This window comes from Ursus maritimus, unplaced genomic scaffold, assembly GCF_017311325.1.
Source record: "Ursus maritimus isolate PB19 unplaced genomic scaffold, ASM1731132v1 scaffold_2, whole genome shotgun sequence".
NCBI lineage: Eukaryota > Metazoa > Chordata > Mammalia > Carnivora > Ursidae > Ursus > Ursus maritimus.
Genome location: NW_024424452.1, coordinates 575,106 through 600,981, shown reverse-complemented (window position 1 = coordinate 600,981; position 25,876 = coordinate 575,106). Strand labels below are relative to the sequence as shown.

Below are 25,876 nucleotides of genomic sequence, written 5' to 3'. Positions count from 1 at the left end.
CGCACGTACACGCACCCCGTCCACACCGGTCCGCGCACGTACACGCACCCCGTCCACACCGGACATATGGGACCTACGGTGGTGATACAGGATCTGTAACACACACAGGAGCCAGAGGTGGGAAGACGCTTCAAGCTCATTTTCTGGCCCTCCCCCACCCCCCGCCCATGCGGAGCTGCAGGAATCCCTGAAGCAATAGGAAGGTACAGGCGTCCCATCTACACACACATAGGACGGGGGTGCAGAGAGCCCGTGTCGATAAAATGAGGGGTGTGGGAAAAGACAGGTGCCATGAGTGTATCGAGGAAAGGGAAAGTCCACACTTCCAGGAAAATTCGGGGGGACAGACAAAGGTAGCAGGCAAAAGCAGCCCACACACCACATCCCCAAGAAACTGTCAGGGACAGAACCATTTAGATGGCCAAAAAACAGCTCGGAGCTGGCACAGAGCCACATGCACGGGAGGTCCAGGAAGGTAGGTGTCCTGCCCGCTTGAGCGGCTGCTGGGAGGCTGAGAGTGAGGGCACAGAAGTCCACCCGCACCAGGGCCCCAGCTCAGCCCCGAGCGCACCCTGGCAGTGAGTGTCTGTCCTCGGGGGAGACACCACTGGGAGTGATCCCACCAGAGAGCCGGAACTCACGGTGCACACAGTGCCCCCTCGGGAACGACTGCTGGGTTCCACATTACGAGAAAACATAAAATGTTAATTCATCTGAAATTATCCTACCTAGCTGTTCTCAACTTCGTCTGTTCTAATTCCTTCCGGATAGCCTAAAAAGTATGAGAAAGAACTGTTTAGACAGGAGTTATACACTAACATTTCATAAATCACACCCTTGATTAACATATTTCTATAGGAAACTACATGTATTTATCTGTGATTTTTCCCCCCTTAGTTCAAAGCCCAGACCCGCCTGCTGGTTGGCAGGTGAGAGATGTTTATTTTTTCAAAGTAAATGTTTTTGTTTTTTTTTTTTCCAGGGATTATACCATTCTTTTTTTTTTTTTTTAAGATTTTAAGTAATCTCTGCCTCCAGCATGGGGCTTGAACCCACGACCCCAAGATCAAGAGTCACCCGCTCTTNAGCCAGCCAGGCACACCCAAAGTAAACTTTTAGAAGACATGTAACATATACTCAGAGAGCTGCAGAAATCACACGGAACACCTTGATGGATTTCCAGAATGAGCAGCTCCTGTAACCAAGCCCCCGGCCAAGAAGGACACTGCCAGCACCTCCAGGAAGTTGCTTTTGAACGGGGAAGGACAAGGCCATGACAGAGTCACATATGGAAACAGGACTCATGAACAGGGTACGTTCAGAGATGGGGGGCTGACACCACCACCCCACATTGGGAAGCCGCATCCACTCAAACTCCAGCTGAATGAGGCCAGACTCCCCATGGCACAAAATGAAGTGAGGGCTACGCTCGGGACCTCTTGCTCCCTTCTCCAGCCCTCCCCCCGCCCCCCGACACCAGGGATTCTGCGATCAGCAGGTGGTCGGGACTTGCCTGGTTCCACGTGCAAACAGGGCAGCCGCCCTGACACACCCAGGGCTGTGCCACGTCTGCCCCTGCACCCAACGTGCCAGGCGACCCCAAACTGGATCGCGCCACAGTCTCTGTGGCTCAGATCAGTGCCAACATCCCAGCCTCCCACCGATATCTGATAATAACAGCTTTTCCAACAGAAAATGAACACTGTCTGTCTACAAAGTCACTCTGCGGAAGGCTGTGTGACCTCGAGGAGAAAAGGGCTCAGGCCCCCCTTGAAAAGATGCCTTGGAGTCCGTGAAAAAGGCAGACTTGTGAAACATGAAAGTAGTAAAATGAGCTCCCAGGAGCAAGAGGCAACAGTCAAAAGGCTTCTCCTTGCAGGCTGAGGCGTGTGAGCACATGCACGGAGGCAGGTGCTCTCCTGCTGAGGAAAGGTCAAGATGCATACCTCAGACTTCTCTGTCAGTTTTCCGAGAACGTCTTCTAGGTTTGAGAGGCGCAATTCGTGCTCTTGGTGGAAACTCACGGTGTCGGTCTTGGAAAGGAGCACAAGTGGGAGGTAAGCAACAGACAAAGACCTGGAAGTTGTTTCCACACAGAACCCCAAACACGAGACCGCCTGGTCACAGCCTGGCCTGGCGTCATGCGGGGGGGGCCCTCAGCGTCCACAAGTCCACCCCTCCCTTGACAGCTCGCACGCCTGTGCTCTCCAGGAGACACCCACGTGGACGGCCCCCCGTGTGCGGGAGGACAGCGGGCTACGAGGAAAGACACACCAACCCGCTCACCGAGCTTACACGCAGTACTTGACACACAGCACAGCCGCGGGAATGGCCTGACCGGAGTGCTGCCCTGCGGCACGGTTTCCCAGGTGACTGAAGGGACTTACTTAAGCACTGCACACACAAGTTACTCTTCCGGCTTGCAAGACAAGAGAGCGACAAACACACCAGAGAAGCGGGGGAACTGCTGAGAAACTACACTTTGTTCAACCTACGCCTATTTGTTCAGCAATGCTTAGGTAGAACTACATGAAGACTGTCGGATACAGTCCCAAGCAGTCTAGAAAAGTCACTGCCAACTATCCACTGAGACAGCGGACAGGCACCGTGCACCCAGAGAGACAGACCCAGGCCAGAAGACACAGAAACTAAGTAATTCGATACGTTCACTATTGGAGGTCCCGCCTGTTAACTATACCCCATCTGTTCCAAATTATAACCACAATTTATAAAAGTTTATAAAAGTTTACATAAAAACAAGATGAAAAATGGGATGAACCCAGGTCGCTGACATACACAAAGGGCAGCCACGGATGCGGCCGTGAGCTTCCTCACCGTCTCTGCCTGCCACCTAACTGCGGCACGATGAGAGGCGCCACTCTCTCGGCTGTCCACTGCAACGGCCACCAGCCACGTGCAGCCAGCGCAGCTGAGCAACGAGCTCCACACCGCCCCACGCAGCTGGCGTACTGCTCAACGGCACAGTGCGGACGCACAGCACACACACGCCAGGAGCGTGGCGGGGAGGGCGATAACAGGCGACCGCAAGAGTAAGACGAGCGGGGAGCCGCTTCAGAAGCCAGCCCGCGACTGCCCTGCATCAGGACTGGCATCACGGTCACACTGGCGTACAGGTAGATACCGGAGAATGGTGTAAGGAGGACAGGCTAAATCCATACCTAGCTAATCTAATTTAGAACCTAGTTGTAAAGGGAGCCCAGACTACATAAGATTTGATAGTTTACAGAACAAGACACAAACTGATGCTTGGCTGGTTTTTTTTTGAACCGTCATCTCTTTTCTCAGCAAGAGAAATCAACATAACTGAAGGTTGCCAGCTCACCACCTGTTTGCTTGCTTGAGGATTTCACAGTCCTATCATCCCTGTGGTGGTGACACTATTTCAGAACGCCTCGGCTGAGATGCTTCTTGAGACCAACATGCTTCCTGGCGTGACTCTACGCTCACTCAGGAAACGTCCTGCCTACAGGGACAGATTTCGTGATCTGCCACCTACAACAGTCCAGCTGCTCTGTTTTTCAAAACAGCATCTCCCTTGACAGGGACGCGCTTCAGCCCTTCCTTCTGTTCCATGCTGTCTGCAAAACACCAGCAAAGTTCCCTTCACCCTTCCCATCTAACAAAGTTGTTGAATGGCCACTAAGAGCAGACCACTCATAACGGTGTTAACTGGACCTCGCCGAGAGCATCTCAATTTTATGGTCGAGAAACTGGAAATCAGCAAAGACAGGAGTCAATGCAGGACGCCAAGTGTGCCTTGAGCAGGCACGGAGACTCCAAGGGTGGCCACCTAGGGCCGTGCAGAGAAGGTGCAAGCGTGCCCTGTCACTTCGTGCCCTGTCGCCTTGGGGTCCCCATGCTATCGGCACATTACAATGACAACTACTGATGGGCCTCGGGCCGGACCACAGTCAAGACAAGGGTCATTCATTCAACATCAGGTGTGACAGTGACTTGAAAGGTGGGAGGCGAAGGTGGTGACCAGGGGGCACTTGGCCCTGGGGGTGCTTGGCCTGGGGCCAAGTCTAGCTGGAGGCTCCAGGGACAAGAGGCAGGCTTGCTCCAGAGCACAGTTGGACCAGGCTTTGTGCAGGGCCTTGAGGAGGCCTGGGAGTCCCCAGGCCCAGACACCTGCACCAGGGAGGGATGGGAGTCGGGGTTCCTCCTCGACTGTAATGCGGACAGCTGGGGGGGTGGGCAGGGCTTTGAGACAAGAGATATGAGGGAGAGGCAGGCTGCTCAGGAAAGGGGCAACACGTACTTAAAGATTTCACGCCAATGTACCTCAATGCTGAATACTCACTTCGGAACTTAAGAAAACAAACAGCAGTTCTGAGGAAAACTGACAGTTCTTTCCTTGAGAATACCGAATAAACACAACATTTTTGTTCAGGGCTCCACATGGAATAGCAGCTCCTCTAAACTTCATTATCGTGAGATTTTTTTTAGATCACAGATTTAACTTTTCAAATCAGTGTCGATTTAAAACGCATATGAAATCACAGCTGACAATGAAACTTCACTGAATTATTATGTTCAATCCATTTTCAAAGTAAAATGCGGGTCAGAAACAACTTGCAGACAGGGCACCAGGTCCCATGGCTCCCACGAGCAAGCCACCCACGGCGACCACGGCTCCCAGCCCCCAGCGCGGCGCCCACTCCGCTGCTGTCCCACCGGCTGCAACTCCCGGTCTCGGGCAAACACCGGGAAACCACCCTGGCCCTCAGCACACTGCTCCCAACAGCCGAGAAGCACGAACACCTGTCACAGCAGCACCTCTCCCATTCTTCATCCCCAAAAAGGAAACAAACACTTGAGAACTCAGCATTACCTGAGAGCCCGACAGTCTGTCGGCACCCATTTCCTTTAAGTGCTGCCCTACCACACGCTGAACCAAGGACAGTGTTGCCTCGCTATCGCCGTCCATCTGGTCCACCCGTGCCTGCAGTTTCTGAAGCACAGCGGCCAGTTCTCTAAGCTTCTCATCGTGGCTGCGACACTGTCCAGACAGCGAGGTCAGCTGTCTTTCCACTTCGCTCCTCTGAAACCAGCGGAAAGCCTCGTCACCGTCCTACAGCAGTGAGAGCAATTCCAGCAGCACATCAGGCCTGGTGTGAAATGACCTCAGAGCACAGTATCACAGTGGAACGTCCCTACAACATGTGTGGAGCCGTTAAGGCACAGGACAGGACCACGTCCATCCTCAGGGATTTTCCTTACAGGGCAGACTACAGGGGCCTGTCTTTTCTTCTTACTTTCTGTCTTTTCCAAAGTAATGGGCACTACTATTTTTTTTTTAAAGATTTTATTTATTTATTTGACAGACAGCCAGCGAGAGAGGGAACACAGGCAGGGGAGTGGGAGAGGAAGAAGCAGGCTCCCAGCGGAGGAGCCCGACGTGGGACTCGATTCCAGAACTCCAGGATCACGCCCTGAGCCGAAGGCAGACGCTTAATGAGACTGAGCCACCCAGGCGCCCCATGGGTACTACTATTTTTTAAGTTAAAATTAACTGAATGAGATTACTTACATATGCATTACTTGATCTACCTGAGAACATTTAAGGAGCTCTAAAGCTTGCTTACTTGACGTTTAACATTTTCTGAACCAGGGCGCCTGTTCTCTGAGGAATACAGAGGAGGAATGCCTGAGAAGAGAGCTTCTGTGTGCTCACCTCCAGCGGCCGGCTCAGGGGAGACTCGCCAGGTGTGAACGTGCTCTCGGGGCCGTCTACCCGCTGAGCTCCGTACGTGCGTGTCCAGTTGAGCACAGGCAGGCCTGAGAGGAAGTCTCCCTGGCCGCACAGGGACACACCTGCAGCTAAAGGGGACAAGGGCCAACCGCATGTGTGGACAGCCAACACTCTGCCAAACGTGCAGTTCTTGCCCTCATTTACACCTTCCTGTGCAGATATCCATCATGGAACCAAGTCAGAGTTTACTTACCTAGTAAAAGTAACAATGGAACGAGCAAGAGTAAAAACTTGCAGATATTTCGAAGGCACCTAGAAATAAAAAGAAAAATTTTAACTTGGATAAAAGAAAAATCAGGGTCACCATCCTATTTTAACTTTCTGGGTAATTTTATACAAAATAACCCCGCCCTTATTTTAAAATGAAAGTCGGGGCGCCTGGGTGGCTCAGTCGTTGAGCGTCTGCCTTCGGCTCAGGGCGTGATCCCGGAGTTCTGGGATCAAGCCGCACATCAGGCTCCTCCGCTAGGAGCCTGCTTCTTCCTCTCCCACTCCCCCTGCTTGTGTTCCCTCTCTCGCTGGCTGTCTCTCTCTCTGTCAAATAAATAAATAAAATCTTATAAAATAAAATCTTATAAAATAAAATAAATAAAATAAAATAAATAAAATAAAATAAAATAAAATAAATAAAATAAAATGAAAGTCTACAGTAATGGGGCGCCTGGGTGGCTCAGTGGTTAAGCGACTGCCTTTGGCTCAGGGCGTGATCCCGGCGTTCTGGGATAGAGCCCCACATCAGGCTCCCTGCTCAGTGTGAAGCCTGCTTCTCCCTCTCCCACTCCCCCTGCTTGTGTTCCCCCTCTCGCTGCCTCTCTGTCAAATACATAAATTTTGAAAATCTTAAAAAAAAAAAAAGTCTACAGTATTAGAAATACAGTCAGAGTTGCCTTTTTTTTTTTTTTTTAAAGTAGGCTCTGTACCCAATGTGGGGCTTGAACTCAGAACCCTGAGATCAAGAGTCACATGGTCCTCCAGCTGAGCCGGCCAGGAGCCCCAGAAATGCAGTCACGGTGTCATCTACGAGGTGTGTATACACCTGCAGGGGAACCTGTCTATAAAGCAGTGTCTGCTGGCCCACAGTCACAATCAAACACATTCACTAACTGTTGACCTGCACGGCACCATGCTGGCCACTTAAGGACCCTGGGGCCGGGGCGGGGGGCTGCCCCAGGGTGGGAGCCAGAGCCTCTCCCCGTCCTGACCACACCCCTCCCGATCTGTGTAATCCCTGACAAGGCACTTAACTCCTACACACTGTGGTTTTAAGAGACAGCTGCCTTTCCTTTCTCACAGGAATGGTTTGAAAAATTACATAAAGATATAAAAACACTTTGTAAAATATAAAGTGATATAAAAAAGGCAAGATATTAATATCCCAAAATATAAAAACGATGTAAATATAAGCTAAATCATTTAAAAAATCAAATTATATCCTGCAATGAGCACAAAGTCAGTTCTTAAAAATACCAAGTTGACATCATATTGGTTTCCTTACCTTGTAAGAAGAAACACATTCAGCCAAGAAATCAGAGTAACAAACTGGTACCATCCAATCCCTAGCCACCAGAATATTCCAGAGGCTGCCTTCCCTAGAAGAGAAAACACCAAACATTGTAAAGAAATGCTCTTTGGAAAATCAAACTCCAAAATGGACCGTTTTTGTGATGGTCAAGCGAGAAGCACAAGGACATCTGCCAACAAATATCACGTGAGTATCTGAAGACGGAGTCAGGCATGACGCGCGGAGGAGTGTCCGTCTGCTCAAACACAGGGACGCCAAGCAGCACACACGGTGAAGCTGAGGCATGGAACAAGCCACAGGTGGGAAACAGCAAACCCACGCATTCTGCACGCCAGTTCAGCGGAGCAGCTGGACCCGCACAGGACCCAACACGGCAGGGAAACAAAGAACGCTCATGCACCAGGAGCACGGATGTTAGCACTTCTACGGCATCGGGAATGAAATGTGTTATATCAAGGAGCAAAGTATGCAGCCCTAAAGTGAAACTTTCACTGGTGAGATCAATCGTTACTTGCAGCAGCGGAACTGCCCAAGACCCGCAGAGAACACTAACAGACAAAGCTGATACAAGCACCTGGAGCCGCCACGGCCAGCCAAAGAACCGACAAGAGCGTCTGCAACACAGACCATCCGGAAGCTCCGATCCTTTGCAGCGTCTGCACCAACAGGTGACCTGTGACAGATAACATGTATGCGAGAGGGGCACGCTCAAAACATACACCAGAAATCCATTCTCCATAGTTACAATACAACAAACTCCCCCTCGTATGCATTTTACCAAAATTCTCTCAAATCAGTTCAGAGTCTCTTCTGGGGAAAAACCAACCAACCATTTTGAGTCCAAGCAAGACTCTGAAATTCACTTATAAAATGCTATCACATGCTGAATGGTGGTTCACTCTTCCTGCAGATATTCAGTCAAACGCAGAGGCCCCTCTCAACTCCCCGGGGGCGGCAGGCAGCCCCCCGCGTTCACGGTTGGCAAGTTGCTAAGACAACTTGCAGATAAAACTCCGTAGACACCGGCGGACAGCTCCAGGTGAGACCAGGAGGGCTCATTACTCCACGCCCATTCTAAGGGCTAACGTTTTCCAGTGAAAACGTTGGGATTACAAATGGTAGTACCACTGGATGACAGGAGAAGACAATAAACTTTGTATCAAACATCACACATTATAGAAGGCCGAACACTGCTTATGAATCCATTTTGTTTCGGTTTCTTGAGATTAGCTGCTGGAAGCTAGATACTCCTATAAGCATTTGAGTGCTGGCTCCTGACCCTGCGCTTGACGGGAAGAAACATGGTTTAAGGGGCTTCTTTAATCTATCACTTTGTTCTATTACCAGTTAAGAAACCATTATTTTTGAAGCTTAAAAAAAAAAAAAGCTGTCTAAAGACAGCTTTGGCAAGAAACTTCCAGGTATGAATCGGAAAACCTCTACCTTCGCCTGTGTGCCTTGTGTGGCAAAGGCTCAGGACACAGCAGTCACCGGAACGATGCCGTGTGTCCTGGCAACCGGGCACAGGACAAGGAGCTTCCTGTCAGGTCCCCTCCCCCGCAGGAGGGTGACCAGCCTCTAAGCCTTTGACTTCACCTCAAGCAAGCTACTTTTCACATGAGTAACTTGTACTAGATACCTTTACAAAGAAACTTCTCAAGAGAGACGTTCTCTGTATGGTAAGCTGCAGTATTACTCCTGTTTTTAGCAGCGCTCGACTCACCACTACAAACAAGGAGCTATACATTTGTGAGGAACACGATAAAGACAAAATGAAAAGGTGCAAACGACAACCTGCGTAAGGAAAGATGTGCCAAATGGCCCCTGCTACCCTTTTTGGACTCGAGGACCGCAAGCGGACGGCTGTGTGCGTCTCAAGGAGCTCCTTCCTCTTACAGTCATCACCTGTGGGCGGTGGTGACAAGCAGTTAATTTGACAAATTACTATGCAAACCTGGTCAATCGGAACTGTGCACAACAATGGCAGTTTGAGAAAATCTGGAAACTTGATGAAGCAAAAGAATAAGAAACCAAAGCGAATGCAATCCGGGGGCTCCTGGCATCTGCTGCTAAGGGTTCGGCAAGTCTGCCTGAGCGAGGGGGCGTGGGGTCTGTGTCAGCAGCCCCGCATCGCCACCGGGGGAGCCGCCGCCACCGTCCCGCGAGCCCGCGCGCCGCGAAGCCATACTTACACAAGGACTCCCCTGTCACACTGAGGTGGCCGTCCTCTCTGAGAAGCCCTCCTACATTCACTGTCCCACAGTGACTGGAATGAGCTGCAATACACGCAGAACAGACTCAGAGACGCTCGTCCAAGCACATTCGGACACTTCCCGCCGCTGACGGGGCCGCGTGGTCCCAGAGAGCGTCTGTGCGCAGGGGAGGCGTGGGGGGGAGGCGGGCAGGTGCAGGGCTGGGCTTAGGGAGAGAGCAGTTAAAGCCCCACCTGGCGGGACAAGGAACCACAGGAAACGCAACACAGAGACAGGCCCGCTTAAAAATGGCTGGAGACAACTACATTCTAGATGCCATTCAAATAAATTGCTTCTGCTTTAAAAAGGTAATAAGAATCAAAACTTGAGTACATTAAGTTTTTTAAAAATAACTTTAAAAATGTTGAAACACTTTTCCCCTTTCAGAAAATGTAACCAGTACAAACACATGAAACTTCCATCAGCTCCTCACAGGAAGACCCCAGCAAAGCGCCGCGAGAAAGTCCGCGTAAGAGCACGAGAGCAGAACCGTGGAGGAAGCGCCACACTGGAAAAGCAGTGTTTTCTCCACCTTGAAAGCATTATTAGGTGGAAAAGGGAAGAAAAAAAATGATTTAAATACCTTTTGATTCATGGCTTTCTGACTTATAGCTTTTTGATTCACGATCTTTTGATTCATAACTTTTCAATTTGTAATTTTCTGATTCATAATTGAGCTTCATTAAAACCACTCGAAAAAGCTGGACTAAGAATGATGACAAGCATGATGAAGTGTCCTTGGCCAGCCACAAAATCCTCTCCGTGTGGAAAGGGCCACCGCCTATTGGAAACCGTGAACACAGTTACTTCTTCCCACAAAGCCAACATTTACTCCCCCTGAAAAGTCGGACAGCTGAATTACTCATTTTGGGCAAACAGAATCCACATTTTACACGTCTGTCAGAGATGACGACTTGGGAAGAGCCGGAACGACAAACGTCACTCGCCCCACGTGACACGCGTCACCTCCTGACGGAGGCGGGGTTACACAGCGGCCCCGCACCGGAGAGCTGCGCACCAAGTCTCCGTCCCAGGCGAGCCTGCGCAGAAGGGGCCGATCCTGCTGACATCCACTCCAAATTCTAGATACCCGCTCAACCACCACCCACTGTCCTCTGCCACCTGCCCGGAAAAGGACCCCCAGACGTGCCCAGCAGCTACAGGGACGTCTGCTACAGCATCTGCCACAGGGGACACTACAGAAGCCACCTGCAAGGAGCAGAACCCCGCTGTCCCCTGCTGCTCTGATCATTAGTGCCTGCAGCTTCACGATACAGTGGGATCCCTGACTGTTCTTCTATTAACCTAAAGTGTGTCAGGTGACAGTCTACAAGTTACAGCTGCTAGAAGTCTGTGCTCCTCATTGAGTGTAGACTATGAAGTGCCTGTCAGACTGGTGCACTTGCTCTCCTGGCTCGGGAGGCCCTGCCTGAGTTCGGAAAGATGGCGTTGAGGCCAGCTGCAACTGGAGAAGTCTGAGTGGGGGGGATTTTAAAGAAATGAGTTTTCTCCTGCTTTTTTTTTTTCAAATAGCCTACTTAGTAGCGTACTGGTGACCTGGAGCACTGGCCCCAAAACACCCGCAGACCCGAGGCTAACCGCCCCCCCCCCCAGCATCCGCGCCAGCTGTCTCCCACTGTGCCTCTACCCACCTTTCACACGGCCCTGAAAACTTCCCGTGAAGCTTCGTAAACACAGAGAACACTTATGAAGAGGCGATACATGGTCTCTTCCACTGATCACCAAAAACACTGAAATTCCATCTTCCACCCATGGAAGTGGCAGAATTTTCAAAGCATGAACCAATAAAGAACTGGCAAGAGCACGTGGAAGGAGGACGCTCATACTCCCACCGCAAGAGACCAGTCCGGGTCGGTCTCTGGGGAAGTCAACTGGGAGAATCTCTTTAAACTGAAATTGCACAAAAACCTTTTCCCCCAGCAGCGATGCTTACTTAGGAGTGGCAGACTGAACAGCTTTTAAAGTATTTCTTAATCGCTAGCTACAGTGTCTTCAGGAGAGTGGCCGCCGAGGGGAGCCGCCCAGGGCAGGTAGAGCGCGGGCGCAACTGCACCCCTGCCGCCCCCAAGCCACGTCCAGGCAGCCTGCCGGCTGAGCGCTCACGGCAGAACAGCCGTGCTGCTGGGTCCGCTCCTCCACGCGCCCAGAGGAGGCCGGTACCCCAGTCCTGAGGCTGGTTCAGGAAGCCAAACGCTGCTCTGAGCCACAAGATAAATGACACTTTGTCCAAGCCGTGACCTGCCCTTTCTAGTGTAACTCCCCCAACAGAAGGTTAAGTAAAGCGTCACCACAGGCAAGACAGAGAACACAGAAGGCTGTTTTTCATTTCTGATTTCCTGGGTGCCTCCCTGTGAGGCCCGGGAAGGCCCCCAGCTTTCCATGCTTCCCGGGAGGAGCCTCCGTCCGCGTGCAGACACCCCATCGGTACCCTGCTCTATAGAGCACTGCTCGATGTCCCAAGGAAAAGACCGCCAAGCCCCGTGAAAAGCCCTTTTGAGGTGAACCAGAAATTCGTGTTTTGTCAAGGCTGCGCACCTCACCTGAACCTCAAAAGGTTTAAGGCTCAGAAACCACACGGCTCAAGTGGGTCCCTAAGCTCCAAAGTCTCTGTTTGACTCCTAGTCTGTCCACCCTAGGGAAGGACTTGCCCGTGTACACAAATACGTACACACAAGGAAACACACCCAGAGAACACGGCTTCTAGAAGCACACAGAGGGGGCAGCACCCGGGTGGCTGAGCTGGTCAAGCACCGACTCTCGACTTCCAGCTCAGGGTCATGAGACTGAGCACCTGTGTCGCGCTCTGGGCTCAGCGCAGTCAGCTTCAGATTCTCTCTGCCCTCCCCCTGCTCGTGCATGTGGACGCCAGTGCGTGCGCGCTCTCTCGCATTCTCTCCCAAACGAATAAAATCTTTAAAAGCATACAAACATTGGGGCGCCTGGGTGGCACAGCGGTTAAGCGTCTGCCTTCGGCTCAGGGCGTGATCCCAGCATTCTGGGATCGAGCCCCACATCAGGCTCCTCCGCTATGAGCCTGCTTCTTCCTCTCCCCCCGCCCCTGCTTGTGTTCCCTCTCTCGCTGGCTGTCTCTATCTCTGTCGAATAAATAAATAAAATCTTTAAAATAAATAAATAAATAAAAGCATACAAACATAAAAAACGTGAATGTCCATCTAGACAGACACTGATTAAATACTTTTCGATACGGCCATACATGTAGAATTACGTAAGAATCGGAGAGAATAAAGGCCATCTGACCTGGCATATAAAACGAAGTTGCAAAGCCGTAGCCGTACGAGGACAACGTTTAACCAAAACAAGCTGCATATCTCTATAGGTACAAAAAGCAACTTGGAGGTGGTACTCACACCCCATGAATGTACTAAAAAATGCCATTGAATCATACACTTTAAGATGATTAACAGTTAACTTTGTTATGTGCCTTTTACCTCATTTTTAAAAGCAGAAAAATTCGCCACGATCTCTTCCTATTAGCACATTTCCCTCTAAAAGGGAGACCAGAGGGGGATGGGGGAAGGACGAGGGGGAGGAACTTCCTTTATCCATACTATTCCAAGGTTTTACAGCCAGAATAATAAGTACAAACAAAAATAAAGACAGAAAATGTGTAGGGTGTTACTTCATGCTCATTGTACGTATTTTCAGTAACCGGGGTAACGTGTGACAATGCATGCAGTACGGTCTCCACAGGCTGGCTGGACCCAGCATGTAGTGTGGTCACCTCTGGGTGGTGGGTTACAGGCAACTTTAATTTTCTTCCTTGTGCATGTCTGGGATTTCCAAATATTCTTTGATAAACGCTTTACCCAAATAATTAGGAACGGATGTTTTTAAATTAGTGTTGGTTGTAATCACTGTTATAATTTAAGAGGGCAAGGAAGGTGATAAGCACAGAGGCTCAAGCAGATAAAACTATAGCTTGTTTTCCCCTCAAAAACACTGAAGACCAATTCAAGCAAAACAAAGCAAGAGACTTCCAAAGGCTACTACCAAAACCACACCCAAGCACTTTCCCATCTGAGCTCAGCTCAGGCCACCAACCCACATCCACAGCCTCGGAATGAAGACAGTTGGCTGTTGGGAATAAAGAGACGTGACCTTTACTATGATGTGCGTGAGGGGCCGAGGGAAAGCAGCGAGTGTTTCTACACATGCTCACAGGGCTGTGAGCACAGATAATGCATGAGGTTATGGTTGGTGGAACATGCTTTTACTATCCTCCTCTTGGTGACGGCATGCTTCAAAACGCAGCCTCAGTAAAGCCAGACACATGGCATGTCTGATGGTTGCACGGAGTTCAGGCAGGTGCCAGGCCTGGCTCCCGGGCTCCACCCAGAAGGTTAGCCCTCAGGAGGCAGCACGGCATGTCAGGGACAGCATCCTGGAGGCCAGATACCTGGGTCCGGGTCCCAGCTCCGTTACTTACCGGCAAGCTTAAGCTAGCTAAAGCTCAGTGTGCCGGTCTAGAAGGTGTGGAGAGCAACAGGACTGCAGGGCTGGGGCGCAGGCCAGGGGGAGCCAGAGAGCGCTCTGCGATGCTGGCCGCCACAAGCCAGAAGGTGCTAGTAACGAATTCCTCAGACCCACTCTGCCACCCCCCTCCCCCGCCTGTTTTAATATATTAATGTCAAAAGTGTCAATAACCCAAAGTAGACAAAACCAGAAACCTGAGCCACCAGGATAAGACACTAAGATGGAAATAACCCTCAATCCTGGTACCACCCTTCATTATGTCAAAATAGTCATCTGAAAAATACCACCACGTGCCCTCACATGCAGGACACAGACAGGAACGCAGTGACAGACAGACAACAGGTCCGCCCTTCTGGATCCCTGCCCACCTGGCCAAGCAGACGGGCAGCTGGCTTCAACAGACTGGGGGCTGAAGACTCGGAAACCAGGGCTCCCTGGCCTCGCCGTGATCACGGGGAAGGGAGTCACAGACAGGCCTGAGTCCCCAAGCCAGGAGACACATCTCAGCCGTGCAATGGAACCTGGATGGGGGTCTGTCGCAATGCTCGCCCCGGTGGACCCAGGCGAAGAGGAGAGGCAGTGGGCACCTGGCCCAGGAGGGCGCCCCACAGGCCTGCCTAGAAAAGCTGTGGCAGCCCCAGCGGTTCCAAGGCCACCTCCGAGGACCTCTCTGTTCAAGCAAGTGCAGCCAGGCCTCGGAAGGCCACCGCAGCTGGTGAATGGGCCGCAGGCACAAAGGCCATGGGCATATGGGCCACGGGCACTCAGTGAGGACCCCCACGACGACCGCTGCCAGCACCCACCCCAGCACTGCACATTTCCGAGGAACCCCGAGCTCACGGACTCTTACAGAACCAGAGACCACAGGCTCCTCATCTCACGGGCATAAACTGCCACCAAGCTGTTCCACTCACAGAAGTGTCCGTGACCTCATGTGAAAACAAAGGGGCCACACGCTGCCACCAGGTTTCCTTGAAAGAGGGTCTCCTCTGCTCACCCAAAGCTCAAATTCACAGAATTTCAGACACTCCAGAGCACAAAAATACAAGCCACAAAAATTGTAAATTCAAAGAAGATGAACAGGAAAAAAGTTCATTTTGGGTGCATTTCTTAAACTTTTATGAGACCATTTTGAGTTCAAGTCAATGACAGGAAACAGTGCAGATGCCAAGAGGCCTATAAAACCAGGTTCATAAAAAGAGTAGAGCTATTTGGACATGAAATTTTTTTCTAACCTTTCAAAGAGACAGACTCGTGTTTCTGACCCGTGTCCCTCGAGTACAGCCTTGGCGACGTCCCGCGGGGAGCAGAGTGCGCAGTGAGCGTGTCCTTGCGCTCAGAGAGCAGGAGGCAGTCACTGCATGTGTAGCCATTGCTCCTGGTGCCTTCTGCTGCCAGGTCCCCGTTTCCCTGAGTGGCAGCTTTATTTCCACCTAAAGTTTGCAAAAAAGGAGAGGGAACCAGTTTATCACAATCTGCAGATACCTAAAAAAACAAACAAAAAACTTCCATCTTGACAAGTGGGTAGAAAAAAGGACTAAAATTGTTACCTTTAAGATCTCCATCGTCGTCAAGACCTAAAACACACACACACACATTTGCTCGTAACTCGAATTATCACAACAAAGCCCCACACACACACACAAAAGTAAAGATTACAATGATTAATAAATCAGCATTTTGGCAACGGTCAAGATCTATTCCCTGAAATGCCTGCAACTAATGGAAACTCCTGCAGGTATATACAGGCACGATCTTCTGAGTCAAGAGGAAAGCACACCTCTGGGGAGAGCACCTCCACACAGCTGCGCACACAGCTGCGCACGCACGCCTGAGAGCGGGCAGGAAGACAAGACCCCGGTACGGAGAGGCAGAAGCCCCACCAGCACCCTCTGCTTCAAGCAGCGCCTGGGAACTAGCCTTGCCAGCTGAGCCAAACGGGGCAAGCACCAATCCCAGTGCTGCCTGCAACTGGCACACCAACTTCTGGGAGCTGATCTGGACCTTCTAATCTTCTCAAAGGGGCTGACCGGAACACGGAGCGGACACAAGCAAGCAGCTGCATGTCCCTGTGGCCGTCGCCCTGCCAGCGTCGAGGATGGGGTCACACCGTCGCTGCCTTAGCAAGACGGCTCATGAGCCACACTGCTTCGTAGTGTCAATTCGTCCACACAGAGCACTTTCTAATGATTCAAAAATACTGTGTCTGCCTTGTTGCTTAGAGCTCTCTGGAACCTGAAATTAGGCCGGTGAATTTTTCTAACCACCATGCTTACCCCTCCTACAGAAGTAACGCGTCTGGAAAGAGAGCTATCAGATCGCGACCTGACTCCTTCACCCGGTCCCACGTCACGAGTGGTTGTGTGAGAGCACAGCCAGCAGAAGCAGGTGTTTACAAGCCGCTGCCCGCCTTCTGAACTTGAGTCTAGAGGAAGCCGCGACCCTCCCGGAGCTTCTCCCACCCTGTAAGGGGCAGACGACTCACCCCAGAAGTGGTCCACTTTGGTCTGTTCGCGGATCAGAGACTCATCTAGCACGGGAGGCCGCAGGCAGGCTGCACCTGACAGCGTGCTGGCAGCGCTCTGGCCCGCGGCACAGGCCACGACCTTCCTTGACGTGTGGTTTACGCTAAGAGCCGGCTTGCTCACACTCCTGCGCTGCTTCGCGGCTCTGACAGGAATAAGAGAACAAGCTTATAGACCTTCTCCTTACAGTAAATACCAAAGGATTCTATTTTACCCACACAAAATCTTTTAAAACAAATACGGTATTTTTAAGGCCATTTACTTAGGTCTTCTCTGCGATAACGAGACACCCATTAAGCTGGGGTCCCAGAGCTACTTCTAAAACTATACACACAAGACAGTTTTCAGATTATTGTGGGCCCCACGATCCAAAAGTGGTTGGAGCTTAAAATAATCTAACAAAAATGACTTAAAATAAAAATTGTGATTTATAAACTTAACCCCCCCCTTCAGAACGAGCGTGTGGATGTCTCAGTTCCTGGTAAAGATGCAGCGGCATTAAGGATGGCAAGGAAAGACTGCAGTCTCACTTCCTGTACCCGTATTCAGCACATGTAACAACAAAGCCCCTGAAAGCAAACTTTATGCATGTCGGCACCAGGCGGGGGCAGGGAGAGGACCCCCCCCCCCAAGGGAATGCGCAGCAGACAAGCCAGGACACAGTGGCACGCCGCACCCGGACAGCTGGCTGTGGCCTTGCCTAGCGGCACAAAACCAGCCTGGCCGCAGCGCCCTGCACACACGGAGACGACTGGGGCCCTCAAGGGCACTTCCCGAGCCGACTGAGCTGCAATCCCATTCTCCTATTCTCTAAATAACCCGCAGCGAGTGTAAGGCACACGGGGCCTCGGCCGCCAGCGCCCAGCCTGATTCCAAGGTGGCATTCCCCCTCCTGTCTTCAGAGGGACCACCCCAATCCTGAGCGAAAGATGACCGTTCAGACCGGAAACTCATCATTCTCACGTGAGCAATAGAACGTTATCTCTAAATGGCATGAAGCTCCTTCTTGGGTGTGCACGTGTGATGGGCACACGAGAGCTCAAAAAGTGAGTGAATGCAATCATGAACAGAGGTGAATAGCTAAACTCCATGGATGGGTCTGTTAGTTCACACAGCTTTTAATAAACAGACCAAGTGTTAACAATGCAGAGCTCGTCCACGGTGCCACACGATCGTCTGGGAAGGCCACCCCCCGCAGACAGCGCCGGAGGCCGGCTGTGTGTACTGGCACTGGTCTGCTCCAGGGTGCCCGCGCTCCTCCCCAGAGCCAGAGAACAGACGCACCAGAACGTAGACACCAGGCAAGCCACGTGGTCCGGAATGAGGTCCGTCCGTATCTGCAGCACAGCTCTAAGACTTGAGGGTTGCCTCTGCGCCACGGGCATACACACCCTTCGACGCAGGACTGTGCTTTACAGACCAGAAAGCTTGTGTACCCGGTTTTCCTGGGGTTAGAGCACGTGGGGGAACACAGGAAGCAGTGCTTACCTGGCCACTCTGTCCTTCAGGGAGGCCGTGCTACTGATGCAGGAGCGAGCGTCCCCAGCCCGGCCGTCCTCCACGGCACATGCGGTCGTGACCAGTCGCAAACTACGGCGGGACATTCTTGGAGAATCGAACACGGGGTCCAATCTGTGCTCAGTCTCGAAAGCCAGAGCATCAGAAGAATAACTCGAACTAGAAGGAACAAGCTCGTCAGAGATAAATAATGCAGACAGTGGTTTCTGAAACATACCGAACAAATAATGAACAGAACGTGTACTGATCTCGTGCAGATTTTAACAACAGCCATGACTGCGTGATGACTTTCCTACGAAGCAGGAGACCCCCAAATCGGGGGACAACTGATGCTACAGACACGCTCTGGCCACACCGTCTATGAGGTGAAGTCCCCAGGCACCCAAGTACTGCAGTCTAGAGCTGACCCTGACCTGCTGCAGGACAGGCTCGCGAGAACCTCCAGCCACGGGACCTACGTCAACATCATTAGAAGTCAGAAGGCATTTACTAGTAGACCCCACGCCCGATACAGCAGCTGGGAGACAGTGACCACGGGACAGCTAATCCCGTAAGGAGAAAAGCAGCAGGACAGCTCGCAGTGCGTAGCCCTGCTCTGGGTCTGACGCACCACAACGCCAGCCACAACCTGTCACAAAGTCACTTCGATACCCTTCCACGTACTCATCTCACACTAAAAGATGCATTCTTTCGTGCTGTTAGCAAGTTTTTCCAAATCAAGAGGTGTGAACGAGCACCTATCATGTGCCTCCACCAGGAAGGGGAGCGCACTTCTGGATCTGCCCAGAGCACCCAGGTGTCGACTGTGCGGTCGCCCCAGTGAGGACACCACACCTACAGCTGGAGACAAGCCACGCCCCGCAGGGAAGCTTCCGTGATCAGAGGGGCCTGGGCTGAGGGCTCTTGGCCAAAGAGGGCAGCAAAGCAGGCAAGGAGACGGACTTTCAGGCTGAGGAGGGGCTGCCCGCCCCGCTGCGGGCCCACTCACCCGAGGGGAGGCAGCCAGGATGCAGCGGGACAACAGCCCCACTCAGGAGAGCAGACTGGGCTGAGCGTCTGGAAACCAACAGGAACCACGAGGCTCTCAAGGAAAGGAAGCAGGCGAAGGACACGCTGTCTTACGTTTTATATTCTAAAGGTATTTTCAGAATCACGTTCACCATGAATGTATTAGATCTGACACTAAAAACTCGTCACGCGAACCGACAGTCAGTAAACACCGGCTGCTCCCAGTCGCCATCCGTGCCGAGGTGTCTCGCACGACTTCAGAAAGAGCCCGTTGCTCGCTCTCACCGGAGGCCGGCACAGGGCTGAGATCTACCACACTCACCCGTGCTGAGCACACCGCAAGGACACTCAGCAGAATCTGGGTATAATCTAAAATATGGTAATACTTTTCTTCCAAAAATATCTTATATAAGTACAATCTTAGGTGAAGAAAATTCTGTTCTCTCAAGTCAGAATTTATTGTGTAACTACAGACCAGTCCCCTCCACCAGCACACTCTTCATCTAAGGACAGCCCTTTACGAGCAACTTGAACATCCAAAGACAATGATATCCAAGTCCACCCACCTCTGTCCAAGCCCCAAACCAGGTGTGACTCTGAGTGGTCACTCCAGACCACTACGGAAATATGCAGAAGACAAGCAAGCCCCCGGGCCCCAGAGGCTCCAGCCTGGGACACTACTGCCACTGCACGGTCTAGAAGGGGCCCCAGCATTCCAACACAGAACCTGGAATGCCCTGGCCATCAGAAGGGTGTTCCAAACCCCTGCCAGTGTGATTAGAAAGGCCCTGGAAGAAGCAAATACAAGAATGCCACAGCAGCAAACAACTGGGAACTGTCCACCAGCAGGGGAATGGTTAAATCAGGATATCTGTCTGAATTCTGTGACACAATCATGAGAGATCTGTTTATACTGTCAATTAGAAAAGGAAAAGATTCTAGTATCATCCTATTTACGTTACGACAAACTATAAACAGAAGCTCACGGGGCGCCCAGCTGGCTTAGTCGGTGGAACGGTGGATCTTAAGCCCCATGTTGGGCCTACAGCCTACTTAAAACAAAACAAAAAGCAGAGGGACGACTGGGTGGCTCAGTCAGTTGGGCACCTGCCTTTGGCTTGAGTCGTGGTCTCAGGGTCCTGGGATCGAGTCCCACATTGGACTTTCTGCTCAGCTGGGAGTGTGCTTCTCCCTCTCCCTCTGCCCTTCCCCTCACTCAATGCGCTCGCTCTCTCTCAAATAAATAAAAATCTTAAAAAAAGAATGTCAAATGAATAAAAATCTTAAAAAAAAAAAATCTATCCCTTCAAAAACAAAAAAACAGAAGCACACACTCGTATACATATGCAGGGAGGGAAAGGCAGAGAAGAGACCTGGAAGGTTCTCTTCAAACTGGTAACAGTGGTTACCTTTGGAGCTGAAAGCATATGGGGCCTCAGGCCCTTTCAGTAAGAGCTGGACACACTAAACTGGAAAGCAGGGAGGGCTCAGAGGGAGGGAGGGAGGGACCAGCCATTCCAGGTTCTGAGTCTGGACCCAGCTGTCTGGCCATCCTTCCCCGGGGACAGGGCTAACACAGGCCACTCGGTCTGGGTCTCAGCGCTTACGTGGTGCATCCGGGACCCACACCTCCACCAGGGCCGCAGTCCAGGGCCCACACAAGCCACTGGCGCCCTCCTGCCTAGGCTGGGATCCCAATCGTCATTCCTACCAGGTTCCTACAGACAGATGTGCCCAGAGCTCAGCAGAAAGGTGCAAACATCTGCAAGAGACGTGACCTATTGGGCACGCAGCCCAGCCCACCCTCAGCTAACGTGGTGTTCCAGGACTTGATTGTAACTAGATAGAAAAAGAGCACAAAGGCCCCGAAAATAATGACAGACCAAACCCTTCAGAGCAGATTTCAGTTTGGTTCCCTCATCAATCAAATGCTATTCTTTTAAAAATGCTATTTAGATGCACTTTTAATTAAAAGACTAGAGAAGAATCTAGCACAGCTGCAAGCCGGAAGGTAGGGGCGCTCGGCAGCCACAGCTGTGCAGCAGGGCAGTGCGCCGGGGACTCGCGGTGCTGACTCCCACCACGGCCGCACACAGTCCCAGCAGCCTACGAGCGCAGCTCGGCCACGGGGACGGGGGGGAATGGGCGGAGCAAGTCCCACACAGGAACCTGCCCAAACCCCCATGGTTCCAAGTCCTTCTTCTCTGAGTACCTCCGCAGCCACCCCTGACCCCTGATCCCCCATCACCCACCATTTGGGCTCTTTCACCGCAGGGGTCCTTCAGCCTCACTTGGGCTCCAATAGGGATTACCATCACAGCCCTACCCCCCACCCGCTGGCCTCTTGGTCCCAGCAGCAGGGACGCCGGGATGAACCCAGCTATGCCCCTGTACCAGACGGCTGCAGGCCCCTAGGAACCACCGCAAGGCCACCGGGTCCTCCTGCGTCACCCCCACCTCGGGCTCTCCGGTGCAGAAGGCCCCGCCCCTCCTCCCCAGGAAATCAGCCGCATCGGAGAACTGGGGCCCCTCTCAGGCGGAGCCTATGGAATGACCCACATTCACGTGGCCCTTTCCCCTTCCTTTCCGCTATAGCAGACGCGCCACCCAAACGCCCATCCGTGCGCTCCGGGCTGGGTCTTTCTCTCTTTGGTGCCTCTTCCCTCCCCTTCAACCTCGCTAGGGCTCCCGCCCATCAGCACCTAGACACACACTCATCTGTCCCCACAGCACGGGGGGAAACAAAACACAAACACAGCCGGCCCTTTCTCCTCCCCTGACCAGGCAAACTGGTTGAAAACATTGTCTACGCTCACTCCACGTGTTTCATTCCAGCTCCTGCCCCCTGGCTGCGTGCAAGCTGCCTCTGCGCACAGACTCCCAAGGGGCTGGATCATGGGAGATGCCCCAGTCCTGTCGCCAGCTTGGTGTGCCAGCAGCACAGGACCCTCCTCGACACATCCTGCGCTCTCGGCTTCTGTGGCAGAGACCATGCTGGACTTATGAGAGGCTGACACAGTCAGACACCTGCCTTCAGAGTGTGGGCTGCCACCTGAGCGGGGCTCTCCTCGTCTCTGGGGGGCCGGGGGCAGGGTCTCTGAGGGCTTCTGGGAATGTAGGCCTCCTGCCCAAGGCAGTGCCCCAACGGCTGCAGCGCCAGTGCGTGTGGAGCTGGGGGGCTCCCCAGGGACGGTCTGGCCCAGCCGCCAGCACTGGGCAGCCTCCGCACCAAACCAGGCGCCAGGCACCCGATAGGAAGGAAGTATGTAGTCCCGCCAACACACACACACACACACCCGGCACTGGTCAGACCCCTGCACCTAACCACCAGCTCACAGGAAACACAGACGAGACCGTCAGAGGCAAATACTCAGGTAGCGTGGGAGAATCCTGTTTAGGCTGACTTAAAACAAAAATGAGGATCCGGGAAACCGAGCAGTGACTCTCCAGTATGTTACAGAGCTATCAGAGGTTATTTTAAATTACTAGGAGCTCTTAGTGTGATACTAGTATTTTGGCTAGTTGTTTTTAAAGTATCTTTTAGAGATCTGCTTCAAAACAATCCACTGGAGAGGGAGGGAGGGGCCTAGTGCCAGAAGGGCGGAAACTGGGGGGAAGGTAGGGGGCTGATTACTGCCCCCCGCACTCTCACGCTAATGGCAGTCCCCAGAGTAGAAAAATATTTTAATTAAATAAATGGAATGACCAGGATGTTGGCGGGTCCCCGTGGTTCACTGACATGCTGAGAATGAAGACCACAGTGGTGCTGGACAGTCGTCGGCCAGGGATGCAGAGTCACCAGCACTGAGGGGAAGGACCCGCCAAGGTGGCCAGGTGGCTGGGGGCTACAGGGACCACCAGCTTCCAGCAGAGCTGGGTGACAGGGAGGTTTCAAAGATGAGGGGATATAGAGGCACAAGTGGAAAGACAAGAGACAAAAAGGCAAGGGCAGACCCCTTTCTGCCACGCGCGGTGCTGCGTGGAGCCTCAGCCAGGTGCTGGCCACCCAGCGTGGGCCGCCCGCCTCACGCCCTACCATCTGGCCCCTCGGCGCCCGGGGCACAGCCCTGCACGCCACGTTGACGCCCGGATCAGAGCCTGCCGCCCTCACGCTCGCCTGCACCACCACGTCCCACAGGGTCTCCTGCTGACGCTCGGCTCTCCCCAGCCTCCCTCCTTTCGTCCCCACCCCAGTGCCCAAGCTGGGACATGCCCCTCCCACAGCTCCGGGGTCTCAGCGCCCTGCGCCCAGCCCAGACTGCCCGGTGCCGGCCACCATGGTGTCGCACCTCCGTGCCTGCCCTGGTCTATGGGCAGCCCCCACCCCCTACCCACCCGGCCAGCCTAGGCATCCTTCGGAGCACAAGCCTGGTCACGCCACTCCTGGCTTAAAACCCCTCATTGGGTCCCACTGCCCCCAAATAAAGTCCCAGCTCCCAGCACGCCCCACGAACCACACCCGCCCCCTTTCCTACGTCCCTTCTCATCCGCTCCCACACTGACCCACACGTCGACCTGAAGGAAGGCTGTGGAGTGTGGTGTGCTGAACTCAGTGCCGCTTCCCCAAGGCAGAGACCTACGCACGTGCATTTCTAAAAACCCGTATTTAAAATAAGTTCTAAAAGCTATAAATACGTTGCCAGGAGTAATTATTTTTGCGCTCTACAATACAGAATAAGGAGTAGTTTTACTTGAGTCGGCCCACTCCCTTTGTTCTAAAATATTTCAGGACTTTTAACACGAACAGTCAAAAGGGGACATAATCTAAAATTGTGAATTAAAAACTCAATCATCAAATGTGAGGTTTGACTAACGCGGTTGAAAAGTACCTTTGTATCTTCCAGTTTTCCTACAGTTTCAATTATAGTTTTATCCTTTAGAAGATAAGCCACTGAAAAAACTTACACAAGCATTTTCCCTGTGTGCCTTGAGGGTCTTTCCCAGCTAGTACCACGTTTTCTGGCACTAACCCGTGGTGTATAAGTCTTCAGATTTGTCTCAGTAATCCCTCCTACGTGCTGAACCAGATGTGCAAGGGGCCCCTCAGCCACCTTCAGACCTCAGTATCAAATAGGCACAAAACACTGAGTGTCTGACAGCGCTGCTCCTGAAACCTTGGGCTTCATCCAAATTCTGTTTAGGATTCCTCCTCTCTCAAAGGCAAATCACTTCCCAGGTTGTTTCTGTTAACTTCAAAATACCCTGCCATTAATATCAATCACAGAACCCTACCCACAACCACAAAGATTTATCTGGGAGACCACAGCCACTTGGGTGGGGTCTGAAACAGGACACTGGCAATGAGTCACCCTGAGTCACCAGAATGTCTGGTTTTCAAAACAACCTCACCATCTCCATGGCGGTTCAGCACTTCTGTAAAGTGCAACAGGAACTGCAGCTATTTTCCCTTTCAAAAGACAGTGTTTGGTTGCCAGTGGCAAGCAGCTCCCGTACAGAGCACGGCCCTCCCCGGCGTTCAGGAGCGGAGACCAGGATGACGGCGGGACGCGAGCACGCTCACCTGAGTGCATAGGTGTAGCCAGTGTTCTCGGGCACGCACTGAGGAGGGGTGTACATGTGAAGCCGAGAAAAATCCATGGTCACGGCCTCAAGTCATACTGCAGAAGTGGGGAGAAAGCAATGCAGGCTGTTAACAGGGTAGAAACACACAGACAAGTCCTGTCTGTAGCAGCCAACCCACGGCACACACTTGGGGACCCAAACGTCACTATCCCAATTGGAGTGAGACAAACCCAGTAGGCATTTTTTGTTTTTTATTTGTTAAGCAAAGGGGATAAAATTTTCTCATAGTTACAAGTCCTTCTGTTATGTTTAGTTCCCTACAATGATATCCCCACAGGAGTGAAAGGGGAAAGCCTAGATTACTCACTTATAATCATGAAAACTGGGGCACTTCCAAAAAACAGAGAGTGACTCAGACCCTTTTTAAAATGTATTTTTAAATTCCTAAAGGTATCAAAATGCTCTCATTCTCCCATACTAAGTTTTCATTGTCATTAACTACAACAGAGCGGCTTCCCAGTCCACCAGCAAGCGCTCATCCTAGATGCCGATGTTGGCCCGCGCACCGCCACACCGGAAGACCGCAGGCTGAATGACACACGAGCTGAAGGCACGCATACACTTTTATTTTTCCCAAAAAAAACAGATAATTTTTTAGTTAAAAAGGTTTAGGATCGGGGGACGCCTGGATGGCTCAGTCCGTGGAGTGTGCGACTTGATCTCAGGGTTGTGAGTTCAAGCCACGTAAGGCATAAAGATTACTTAAAAATATCTTTAAAAAAATTTGTTAGGGGTGCCTGGGTGGCACAGTCAGGTAACCATCCAACTCTTGGTTTTAGCTCAGGTCATGAGCTCGAGCCCCACGTCAGGCGCCCTGCTCGGGGTGGGGGGTGGTGTCTGCTTGGGACTCTCCCCCCTCTCCCCCCGCACTTGCACGCACACTCTCTCTAAAAATAAATAAATACATATTTAAACCAGAAAAGCTGTGAGGAGGGGCGCCTGGGTAGCGCAGTCGTTAGACGTCTGCCTTCGGCTCAGGGCGTGATCCCGGCGTTCCGGGATCGAGTCCCACATCAGGCTCCTCCGCTGGGAGCCTGCTTCTCCCTCTCCCACTCCCCCTGCTTGTGTTCCCTCTCTCGCTGGCTGTCTCTCTGTCATATAAATAAATAAAATCTTAAAAAAAAAAAAAAAAAAAAGAAAAGCTGTGAGGTGCTCGGGGCGGCTTGGTTAAGTGTCC

General features: G+C 52.1%; 1 protein-coding gene across 5 annotated transcripts in view; it reads right to left on the bottom strand.

The window, feature by feature from the left end:
* The window catches only part of SUN1 (Sad1 and UNC84 domain containing 1), a 51,159-nt gene that overhangs the window by 11,616 nt on the left and 13,667 nt on the right, over nucleotides 1–25,876 (bottom strand). Inside the window, exons 2-16 of one of the 5 annotated variants that reach the window (XM_040634621.1) lie at nucleotides 24,638–24,734; nucleotides 18,079–18,267; nucleotides 16,551–16,735; nucleotides 15,616–15,642; nucleotides 15,301–15,498; nucleotides 10,134–10,331; nucleotides 9,491–9,574; nucleotides 9,093–9,203; nucleotides 7,873–7,971; nucleotides 7,272–7,365; nucleotides 5,970–6,028; nucleotides 5,699–5,844; nucleotides 4,856–5,095; nucleotides 1,947–2,033; nucleotides 729–772 (exon numbers count right to left, since the gene is read on the bottom strand). In XM_040634621.1, the coding sequence (XP_040490555.1) occupies nucleotides 729–772; nucleotides 1,947–2,033; nucleotides 4,856–5,095; nucleotides 5,699–5,844; nucleotides 5,970–6,028; nucleotides 7,272–7,365; nucleotides 7,873–7,971; nucleotides 9,093–9,203; nucleotides 9,491–9,574; nucleotides 10,134–10,331; nucleotides 15,301–15,498; nucleotides 15,616–15,642; nucleotides 16,551–16,735; nucleotides 18,079–18,267; nucleotides 24,638–24,714 (1,838 nt within the window). In that variant the 5' untranslated portion in view covers nucleotides 24,715–24,734. The remainder of the gene's footprint in view (nucleotides 1–728; nucleotides 773–1,946; nucleotides 2,034–4,855; nucleotides 5,096–5,698; nucleotides 5,845–5,969; nucleotides 6,029–7,271; nucleotides 7,366–7,872; nucleotides 7,972–9,092; nucleotides 9,204–9,490; nucleotides 9,575–10,133; nucleotides 10,332–15,300; nucleotides 15,499–15,615; nucleotides 15,643–16,550; nucleotides 16,736–18,078; nucleotides 18,268–24,637; nucleotides 24,735–25,876) is intronic. The other 4 variants (XM_040634623.1, XM_040634622.1, XM_040634624.1 and 1 more) reach the window with 4 other exon arrangements.